At 40.0% G+C, this 11,970-nt stretch overlaps 1 protein-coding gene across 2 annotated transcripts; it reads left to right on the forward strand.

The window, feature by feature from the left end:
- Nucleotides 1–601: 601 nt before the first annotated feature.
- LOC105039279 (uncharacterized) lies at nt 602–3,547 on the forward strand. 2 transcript variants are annotated; one of them, XM_010915381.3, is made up of 4 exons: nt 602–824; nt 986–1,587; nt 2,668–2,852; nt 2,945–3,547. In XM_010915381.3, exons 2-4 carry the CDS (start codon nt 986–988, stop codon nt 3,346–3,348), a joined length of 1,191 nt encoding a protein of 396 aa, XP_010913683.1. In that variant the 5' UTR covers nt 602–824; the 3' UTR covers nt 3,349–3,547. The 2 variants fall into 2 exon arrangements, with proteins under 2 accessions (XP_010913683.1, XP_010913682.1); XM_010915380.3 differs by having other exon boundaries at nt 680–1,587.
- Nucleotides 3,548–11,970: the final 8,423 nt, after the last annotated feature.

The following is an 11,970-nucleotide window of genomic DNA, read 5'->3' on the forward strand; positions in this document are numbered from 1 at the left end:
CTATGAAAAAGAACCGGTGCTTCATCTGTGATCATTATTTCTTAATCGGATGGTCAAATTTTTTTTAAAAAAAATAATAATACTAATTTTTGAAGTACAAAATTCTAGAAAATATCAGTGGCTTTTGTGTTATTAGCGCAGCGATGTGCATGATACTCGATGTTCCAACCCTTGTAATCGAACCATCCCATTCATTACTTTGCAGCAAACCATACAAAAAGAGGTAATGTTACCCGAAGGTGACAATTTTCTCAGGTCGTAAATAACATGGGAAGGAAGTTGGCAAAGAGCCACCTCTCTCTCTCTCTCTCTCTACGTCGTACGCCTATCACCATCAACCTTCTGACAAGGCATACAAGCAAGAAGCCAAAAAGATTAAACTATGTGATTAACCAACCAAAACCAGCAATCCATCCATTAAACACCCCATCCAAATCCCTCATTATAGACTCAATAGCTTCTCCAAAGCCTCTTTCTCCCTCGATGGTGCAGTCAGAAACCGGGACACACCAGCCGCTTCCTCATCGGGAGAAATTATTTCCCCTGCACGGCTTTCACAATCCCTCCACCAAGTGAAACTTTCTTTGGAGTTTGCCAAACGACATTGGCTTCCTTCCCACAGACAGCTGCACTAATAATAACCCAATAGGAGACGCAGCTCCTCTCTCTCTCTCTCTCTCTCTCTCCATATGTCCCATCCCCACATCCGGTTGCCTTTTTAATCCCCCACCTCAAACCCCAATACAACCCACCCCACCGAAACCCCATAGCCAAAAAGAAGAAAGGAAGGGGAAGAGCAACCGGAGGCCAACTTCTACTTCTGGGTAATCTCCTCTCCCTCTTGTCCCTCTTCTCGTTGGGTCCTCTCTTTCCTCCACCCACCCTCTTTCTCTCTTTATCTCTCTTTTTAAGAGCCTTTTTTATTCTTTCTTTCTTTCCTTCTATTTTTTTGTTCTTTTTCTTTTTTGCTTTCTTTGATGGGAAGATGATGAACCGAGCCAACTCTGCTGAGGCCTATATCCCTTCCATGATGCCCGTTGTTGGGCTGGAAGGCAGTAGCCAAAAGCTGCATCTTTGGGACTACGACACCACCACCCCGCTCCACAACCACCCGACCGCCACCGCCATTCCACCCGCCGCCACCACCGCCCTTGCCCTTGACTACCACCAACCCTTCTTCCCCACCTCCTCCTTCGTCGATTGCCCGCCCTCCCTCCTCTCCGTCAACAGTTTCCCCTTCTACTCCCCGCACCTCCCCCACTACACCGCGGCGGCCCTCGTCAAGAGGGAGGACTGCGACAGCGCCGCGGCCGGCGGCGGCGGCGCGGGTAAAATTGGGCTGAATTTGGGCCACCGGACCTACTTCTCGTCAGGGGATGCGCTCGCCATCGACCGGCTCTTCGCCCGGTCCCGGGGGATGTACTCTCTTAACCACCAGCCGCCGCGGTGCCAGGCCGAAGGCTGCAAGGCCGACCTCTCCGGCGCCAAGCACTACCACCGCCGCCACAAGGTCTGCGAGTTCCACTCCAAGGCCACCGTCGTCATCGCCGGCGGGCTCCAGCAGCGCTTCTGCCAGCAATGCAGCAGGTGAGAGCCTGTTTCTTATCATATTATATGCTAATCTGGAAGTACAAAACCTTATAATAAAATCCAACTTTTATTAACTTTTAACAGCTTTTCTGGTGTCCATCATTCAAAAGAGAGATAAAAAGAAATCCCTTTTTGGTGTTTATTTATATATTGAAATTTGAGTTCACTCATATCATGGCTTCTCTTTTTTTTCCTTTGGTCTGTTGATCTGAAAAGTTGTTGATGTGTCGTTGAGTGCTAGTTTCTTGGAAATGGATCAAAACACTGAAATCTATATATCTGGCTTAATTATTTTGTGGTTGTAGTATTAGTACGTACTGGTATCGGGTGTGGGTGCAATGTAGCATGAGAGATTGATGTCTAGGAGTTATGTCAATGCCATCTTCCTTTACCTGATCTCTTGATCAGTTGATATTTTATGTTGGTAAACAGTATTTGTGTCTGGATTTGATCTCAAATGAGGTCTATATCTATTTTGGTTTGGTTCTTGATATTCTTACATGCCATATGTGAGAATGCAGTCATATCCTTCACCTCTTTACACTGTTTTGTTCTTTTATACTTTCGTGTGTGGAGATCAGCCCTGCAGCTTGTTTCTGACACTGGCAACAAAACCCAAGGCTCCTCGTTTCCTTTGTCTTTGCGAGCCCTCGGAATATATGCAGCAGTTGTGTGAGATATATAGAAGCCTGCCTTTCCATCTTCTCCATGTTTTCCAGTGGATTGGTTCACATTCCTTGTTTCTTCCACCCCCTCCTTTGATGTTACCCTTTGGGCCTTTATGACTGCACCTGCCCCATTCTCTCCACTGCTTAACCTTAAAGAAATCAGGTACTCTATATCTAGAACTGGGTGTCTCCCTCCCTCTTTAGCTTCAACTTCTCTTTTTGACATTGGGGTCATCTGAAAGTCTATGCTCCTTCATATCAAAAAAAAAAAAGTCTATGCTCCTTTTTCTCGTGTTGGAAAAAAGGAGATAGGTTCTTATCCTTCTCAAAATGGTGTGCGCTTCCTATTTTCTCCCATGATGACAGGGACCTCACCCTTTTTCCTCATTCTTCTCCAAATGGCGGCCAGGTTTCATGTGCTGACCGAGTTTGATGAGGCCAAGAGGAGCTGCAGGAAGCGTCTGGCTGACCACAACCGCAGGAGGAGGAAGCCTCAGCTCCCTGCAGCCAACGCGGACTCCTCGGCACCTGAGAATCCAACCACCAACTCCATGGAGAAGAGCAAACAGACAGCGAAAGCCCCCAGAGACAACTGTAACGAGCCAAAGCTTCAGCCTTCTCCCTTTTTCCCATTTATTTCTCTCAAGTATTTCATTTTTCATGGTTTTAGTTTCCTTTTTGAGCAGCAACTGCCAAGTCCACAGCTACCATATCGAATGCCAGTACAAGCTTGGAGGGGCAGCAGGGGTACTCGAACAAGGCAACCCAGTTGAGGACGGCGCCAGCTTTATCTCTGGGAGGGGTTGGAGCAGTCGAGAAAAGAGGCATGGGTTCTTCTAGTGCTATGTGCCAAAGCCAAGGACACTTTGTAGCCATGACAGAGGAGAAGGTTTCCCCGCAGCAGCAGCACTTCTTCTCCTCTCCTGAGGCAACCAGTGGGACCTTCTTCCACCACCATAACCTCTTCTGCTCTAGCTCCAATGAGGCCTCCCAGTCTACAGGAGGGGCCTCAGGCGACACCACCAGCCACCACCGCCAAAGCAACCTCCTCCACCTGGGCCAGACCATTTTTGAAGTGGACTTCATGTGAGGATGGATGAGAGCCACGACAGGTCCTCAAGACGGACTGTATCAGTCTTTTCTTTTTCTGCTTCTTTTTCCTTCTTACCCTTTCAGTGGGAATAATGTCTTTCTTTTCAGAACTAGCTGTGCTGCAGGAGGGTTTTCAGGATTTTTGTGCCTTTCTAAAGCTTTATTTTTTAAACTGTCTTCTTTTCTGAATTCTTCTATCCAGTAGTTTTTTTTTTTTTTTTAATTGTCCAGACCAATTTCTTCTTCCATGCTAAATCAAAAACTATACTAGTTTTGAACAACGTTCATAATAAAATAAGAAGAAGGAGATAATTCGCATGGAGGGTGGTGTAACATAATCAAACTAGAAAGATGGCTCTAAGTCTCTACCTATATTATCAAAATAAAATGATCTGCCAATATTTTTATATGATAATCCTGATCCTAAATAAGCATGTTTGCCGACTCTCTTTTAGTATTACTTTAACGCTCGCTGGGAAACTATAAATTTTAATAAAAACATTGTAATAGAATAAGTACTGCTGTCTTTAAGTGCTTTATATAATCATTATGATATCAAAATTTTTATAATAAGTGGAAGTTGCCTCCTGACATTCGGTTTGCAGGTCCTATGAACTCGGAACACCAATGAACCGGATGATAACTGTTTACCAAAAAAAAAAAAAAACCGGATGATTACAACCATTAAACTAACATGTCTCTATCCTTTCGTAGCTTAGAACCATAAAAAGCCGGTGCGGTTCTTGGCTCAGATCCACAATAGCATCGCGCAACTCATGTACAAGTGCAGACTTGCAGATTTTTTTTTTTTTTTTGTCAAAAAAAAAAATCGAGAAGTTAGATTTATGTAACTTGCTTGTTAAACCGTACATGATGGTCCATTGATTTGATGCTGCTGGCAATTGTTAGGTTACTTTTGACTTTTTAGCCAAGCCCGATTGAGACGAATTAAGGCCCAAAAGCTGGTGAGCCCCACCGAAGCCGTGTTGAGAAAACAGCATGTAGGATCATGGATGACACTAATTAATGAGACCAAAGCAATTTACTAAAGGAAAAAAAAAAAAAAAAATGCATACCTTCCTCCCCAAGGAAAATAATTGCCATCTGATGAACGATATAGTAGTTGTCCCATTCCTAGACATAACATGGAACTCTTGGATATATTCCCTGGTACTTAATCTAACAGAGATTATTACCCGTAGGAAAGAAGATTGTGTTTCATATTGATTTGTATAAAGAATATAAATAAGATCTTGTGCTTCATGGAGCCATGTACGGTCTTGATAACCACGTGGGAAGAGGCTTAATTAAGTTGGCGTAACGATACTGACACGTCGGTATCGGTGTTGTAGCTCTGGACGAAGGTGGGGGGGGGGGTGGGGGCGGCGGGGGTTGATCGGATGGGCCCCAAACAACAGGAAACGGCCTGCAACAACGTGTATCTTGCCTTGGCCCCACACCGGAGAGACGACCTGGTCCTGCTGAGGTGCGGTGGCTGCAATGGAACGCCGATTCTAGCCCTTATTTTAGAATTCCGTACGCGAGCCGAAAGCTGCCTGCGCGAGAGTGGTAGGCGGCCCGCAGGCCGTTACGACCACCTTGCATGTACAGGTGTTGACCGGACAGCTGGTCGTAGCTCCCTGCTCTTCGACCGGTGCCACAATTAACCTCCGGACGGCGTCCCGCTCGCTTTGACGGAGGCTTTGTGGAAGCGTGTTTGGTGTCATGCACGTGAAGACGTGGCTTCAAAAGCACGGATTTCGACAGTCACAGACTTGTGTGCCGATAAGTGCTTAAATATCTGCTGATTTTAGAAATTTTGGTCAGTGAGAATAGCAATGCCGCAATTTGCTAGATTGTTTGTTGGAACGCTTGTATGTTGAAAAGGCTCAAACAGTTGTTTCTCGTAATTGCAGCACGCATATTGTCGTATGTTACATGTAATGTACAAATAACAAGACTACTTCTCACCCAAAAAAATAATAACAACGAGACTACTTATAATTGTGATCGCAAATGTTTATATTGGCATCTCAATGTATGCGAAGATGTTGATGCATATCTCATCTCAGATCATATTTTGTTAGAAATTGAAATGCTGATGAGAATGAATATCTTTCGTTCTAACCATTTGATTGAAAAGAATCTTATTTATATTTTGATTTCAGAGGAGAATGAGGATACTTTAATATTTTAAAATCAATTTGATTAAGATTTTTTTTAATATTCAAGTTTCATTTCGATTTTAATTACGAAGCAAGTATATCAAAAAATATGGTCATACTAATTTTTATCCCAATCTATTCATTTTTTTATTATGATCACAAATCTAGTGTATCATTATAATTTTTGGATTTCTCTTTCCAGATCTCTTTTAAGCCGGAGGAATTTTTCTTTGAGACATTAAGTGTGCCGTTTAGAAACTTCTAAAATCTGTTAATTATGATATGAATCATGACCGTGAATCCAAGCCAAGCAAAATAATGAACCAGGAGACCATAAATATATCTTTCAAACATTTTTTTCTGAATATAATGGGCATATCACTTCTCAGGTTCGAGTTGTAAACCTCTAATGGGTAAAGAGGGGTGCCAACCAGCTAAAATAAAGTTTGGTTGACACAAATTATATTCTATTTGATAGCTTCCGAGGTTATCCATCTTTCATGGACCAAAATCAGCCCTTGACTGGAATCAGCATTCTTTTTATGTCTTTTAGGAATTAACAGTGTCAATCTTCTTAAAATTCAGAATATATGATCAATATTTAATTCTATTGCTGCTAGATCCGAGGTGAATGTTGAGGTCAATAGGTAACCAAGTTGAAACGGTAAGGTCGATTATGCACCGAAATGGAGAGTTGGGGTTGATGAATGGAACATCGGTTGCTAACGAGTGGGATGCTGATGGTAAATCTAATTGGACCTCTAAGATATTAGACAGATCTGAAAATAAAATCATTTTTTTAGAAAGTTTGTCCAATGAGAGACACTCTAACTGTAATAACCCAGATAAAAAAAAAAAAAAAGAGACGGAAGGAGGACTCCCGAAAGGAGTCTTCTTCTCCGATGAATCCCGATCGGAGAAGAACTCTAGGCCTTTTAGAACTCTAGTATCCCCTATAAATAAGCCTCTCCCACTCTCAAGACCCTCCACCGGTGATCTTCGAGTCCGATTTCTCTTCTTTTCTCCGAAGAAGCCGCGGCAGCCTCTTCTTGTGTTCGTCGGAAATTGAAGGTCAAAGAAGCCCCCGGAGTTCAGGTAAGGGTTCAATCTTTCTTCCTCTCCCTCTTCTCTTTCTTCCCATGTTTTTAAACTCCTCGCCGGCCGTCAGGATCGTCGGAAAATCCAAGAATAAGATGACCCCTGTTTTTGCTCTGTTTCGACCGGACTCTTCCCTCTCTTTTCCGGCCACTGGCACCGCCGGTTGCGGCGTTCCATCCCCGAATCGGACCCTCGTCTCTCACTCTTCCTTCCCTGAAAGTTTTGGCCGTCGGTGACCGGCCAACGACCAGAAAATAAAAAAAAATAGGGACGGTCCTCTGTTTTTTTTTTCGAAAACCCTTTGGCTCGCTGGCCAAATCTCGCCGCCGACCGGCCTTGCTTTGTCGCCGTCGAGTGGATGTCGCCCCCCTCGTCGGAGCCCGACCAACCAACAAGGGGACCTCACGGTCCCCTGTTTTGGCCCAAAGGAACCCACGGGAAAAGAGAAGAAAAGAAGAAGGAAGAAGGAAGAAGAAGAAGAAAAGAAAAGAAAAAAAAAAAAGGAAAAAGAAAAAGAAAAGAAAAAGGAAAAAAAAAAAAAGAAAAGAAAAAAAAGGAAAAAGAGAAAGAAAAAAAAATAAAAATAAAATAAGAAGAAGAAGAAGAGAGAAAAATTTTCTCTCCCCTCTCTCTACCTTCTCTCTCCAATTTCTCTCTCTAGATTCTCTCTCTATTTTCTCTCTCTAGATCTTTCTCTCTTTTTATGGATTTTATCTCTCTAGAATCTTTCTACTCTCTCTCTGATTACATCACAGACCCTAGGATAAATTTGAAATAAAAATATGATGATTTGAGATTGCTCCGAAATTCGTGCGGTAGATCTGATCCCAGTCCGATTCTATTTGAAATCTGTAACACTTGATTCATATTGAGTCATCCTGATAGGACCTTTGATGATCTCGATCATGATTGCCTCATCGAAAGAATACGAAGATTCTCTCTCCACTTTCTCTCTCTACTTTCTCTCTCTAGAATTTTCTCTCTCTTCATGGATTTTCTCTCTCTAGAAGTCTTATGGATTAGTGAAAGATCCTGATACATAGATAAATCCTAATTTTGATTAATCCTAAGAGAGGTCCTAGATTTATGTTATTAGGATTGATTATCGGATAATTTTCTCCATATATGTGATTTTTATATTGATCAGGATTATGAAGAGATGATTGTCTGCATATGATATCGAGTGGAATATCTTGTTAGAAAAATTCATAAATCAAAGAAGAACATTGATTTTTGTACTTGGATCAGTCATCGGTAAAGGTAAGAATCTCTGTACATGATCATCATTATATATATTATTTTACCGTTGGTTTTATCTCCTTGATTTTGCAATGTTGGATTTGATATCGATGAATTTATTATATCTGAGACATTGTTATTTATTTATGTAATTTTGAGCATGAGTATGCTATATCAATACATATGTATCAGCGATTGATGGCATGATTATGTGTATGACATATTTATTTCACTGCAAAAGATGAATTGATTAATGAAGTCAAATATTTTAATTTCATGAAAATGAGAAGAAAGAGAAATATGGTTTGGACTGGCCTTGTCATGTGGAATAGCTTGCCAGGAGCTTATGCCTGGGACAGCCCCCACAGGCTTATGTGTGGAAGAATATGATCCGAGAAAGATCATGAAGAATCTGATCCAAGAAAGATCATGAATGATTTGATCTGAGAAAGATCATGGCACTTTGATCCGAGAAAGATCATGAATATTTCGATCCGAGGAAGATCACAGAAATCGATCCGAATAAAAGATCGTCACATGATCCTGGTAGTCCAAAGCCAAAGCCAAAGCTAAAGCTAAAGCGAAAAAGAAAGGAATTAAAGATGATGTGATAATAGAAGAAAATAGAAAGATAAGACATGAAACAATCGTTGAATAAAATTGTTTCACTTATTTAACATATGATGATGCATCTCTTTTGATAAAACAGATAATCTATAAATGTTTGCAGTATTCTGGACAGTGAACATCGACTTTTACGTGTTATTGCCTATCATTATTTTCAGATTATATTATTATATTGATGTGATATGAGAATTCTTACTGGGCTGTAAAGCTCACACCCCTTCATTTTCTTTTTCTTCTCAGAGTTACAAGATGTCCATGGTTAACTATGGTATGGATTTTGTGAGTGAGCGGATGCATAGATAGAGTACCGTTGATACCTGATCAGAGGATTGAAGGAATGTTAATTGTAATTATGCAAGTTTTATGAATTATTATTGAAATTAAATATTATGGTTGATAAGGTTGTAATGTTTTAATTTGGCCTTGCATATTCTTTAGGGCTTGCTCTAAGGAGTGTGCGGCCATCACGTATCAGACCCGGGTGTTGGGTTCGGGGCGTGACACTAACACTCAAGTCCATCAAACTCTAAAAAAACTATGGAAGAACAAAAGTTTCTAAAGAGGGAATAGAGTAGAAAGAATTACTTATCTAAGACTCCACTAGTTCCTCTTTTATAAAGGTTAGGGTCAGCACCTATCATAAAGATCAACGAGATGCACAAAAACCACAAGATCACGACTCTCCATGTTATGCAACGAGGTTGATTATGCTCCAAACCGGCGAGCTGGGGTTGATGATTCGAACGTCGGTTGCTAACGAGCAAGGTGCTGATGGTGAATCTGATCAAATCTCCAAAATATTAGACTGATTTGAAAATAAAATTTTTTTACTGGAGTTTGTCCAATGAGGAACCCTCTAACACTCAAGTCCATTAAACGCTAGAAAAATAGTGGAAGAAATTAAGAAAATTTCTAAAATAGAATAGAAAGAATGATTTATTTGAAGCTCCACTAATTCCTCTTTTTTAATGGATAGGGTCCGCGTCTATCACCGAGATTAACAAGATGCACAATAACTGCAAGATAATGACTGTCCACGTTACGTACATGGGGACAATTACTTTAATTAATCATGCAATAATGGCCGAGCTGGTGTAATGAGATTGTGACCATATTCTTAATAGGTATTAACTGCCTTCAAATAATTTTCGACAAGATATGTGGTATTTCTTCATTGCTTAGTCGGATTAGAATGCTACTTCGGCTAGCATCGAGATAAAACACTTCGGGTACAATAACAAGGTCAGACACTTCAGTTATACGAAGATCAGATTGACAAATATCAACCATACCAAATTTTGGTTTGAATGTTGAAGCCAACGTTCTATTACCTATTTGCTTCACTGTCAGTCTTTTTCTTGGGCCCACAGTTCATGTGAACTCGTTCCTTTGAAATTTTCAAAACTCAAATGAAAACCAAAGAATTCTTAGAAAACCTGCTAAGCAGTTAAATTTTGAATTCACGGTTCATGTATCTCCTATTTCTTTAAAAATAGATGGCAAGTAAATCCTTCTTCTTAAATGCCTCATATCCCTTTAGATCAGTGACCTTCACAAGCTTTTCTTACCTCAGGCTTTAAGATCATCCCCTTGCAGAATGCAAACCCACGTCATATCTTTTCGTACTGTCTAAGATAAATAAGAGTGAGATCCATGAAGCAAAAGCACTTGATTCATTTCCTAATGTCAACCATTCGTAAATAGACAATAAATTTGTAATCAAGCTAACCTTCAGTACTTGAGTGTTTTTCGGTGTAACCCCAAAGGTTATATAGCAATCACAGACATTGTGTATTAATTATGCTAGTTAAGGTTATGTGACTTGAAAGCAATCTTTAGATATTTCTCGACATGTCAATGTCTAAACATAAATTATTTGAAGTATTGTTAGGGGATGCTTGTTTCTTGCACACAAGAGGTTCCCTTTTTCTACGTGACACAAGAGAACCGATGTAACTAGCAGAAAATGATGCAATACATGGGGTGTGGCCTAAGTTATCAAAAGGCATCAGAAAATTTTTTTTCTTTTTGTTGCACCATCACGGGCTCCAAAGCATTTTCATATCACATTTCATGGCCAAATGGGAACACAAATCCTAAGCATAAAATGTGTTCCATATCCCATAAAATCTATTCCATATTAGATGAAGGATGGATGAGGAAGTCGATGGATAGGTCTTCAATCTATCCTCCCTTGTGTTTCGTTAAATTTGAAAGAATGGATAGGAATGATTTTTTTCTCTCTTTGGTATAGAAAAAATGAAAGAGAAGGATGAATAATATTTTTATTAAACTATCATTTAATAAAAATATTATTATTATTATTTATAATATTTATTTATACTAAAAAATTAGGATGACGTATAAACTTATAATCTTTATAATTTATAATTATATAAAATATTAGATATTTTTTAATTTTAATTTAGATTATTTAAATAAATAATTTTATAAATTAATAATATATAGATTAATTTATTTATGTATTTAATTTATAATTTAATTCGATAGTTAATTAATTTTATATAAATAATTAACTAAAAAAGTGAATATAAATAAAAAAATAGAAGATAATTCTAATTGTTTACTTACAAAATTACACACACACGCGTATGTATATATTTTTGAAAAAATAAAGAAGTATTAGAAAGTGTTAGAATTATATCAAAAAATTAATGAGGGGCAATTTTATCAATATAAAGATCCACCTTCCACATGCTTCATCCATCCTTCTCTACATTGAGAGGATGCAAAATTAATAGTGGGGCTGAATGAAGATCATCCATCCTCCCTCTCATACCCTCAACCAAGTATAGGTTCAAGCTTAGGTTGTCCTCAAGCTCAATCCCTACCTAATTCCATCATAATACTCGTGGATCTAAAGTTAAGATTTATCAACGCTTTAGTAGAACGTTTGTACCCAACCTTTGTTTTTTCTGTTAGTTTTAAACCATCTGGTATACCAACCAACAAGAGTATAGCTGAAACTACTTCCACCATACATGAGACCAATGAATTGTCCAATGCAGCTTCTAACACATGAAATAAATACTCAGAGACTGTGAAAAGCGCTCTCCCCCTTCAGATGTGCCCCAACCACCCAAACAGTTCTCGGACCGAGATGTGGAAGAGTCTGCACAGAGTCCCCATCCGTGCAAGACTCACAGCCAACAGTTTTCACATGGAGGAGCGCTCACCTTTGGTTGGAGCTCTCGTACTACTCTGAACGTTAGATGTGGCCTGTCTCTTCCTCTAAGCATGGGCTTCATGGTGTGAGGCCCACATCAACAGCTTTTTTTTTTCTTACGCCGTCCCTCGCTTTTAATTGGCTGCGTCTCTCAGAGCCGTGCCTGACAAGCTTGTGTTCGTTTCATCCATGAGCTCCCATGCCTCGCTGCTGGGTCATGGCCTCTCCAATGTAGTTCGTGACATGAAAATTACCCAACCTTGATGGGGGCACGAAACCTGATGTTGATAGATTGGAGCTCAGA

The sequence above is a fragment of the Elaeis guineensis genome, chromosome 1 (assembly GCF_000442705.2).
Source record: "Elaeis guineensis isolate ETL-2024a chromosome 1, EG11, whole genome shotgun sequence".
Classification (NCBI taxonomy): Eukaryota; Viridiplantae; Streptophyta; class Magnoliopsida; order Arecales; family Arecaceae; genus Elaeis; species Elaeis guineensis.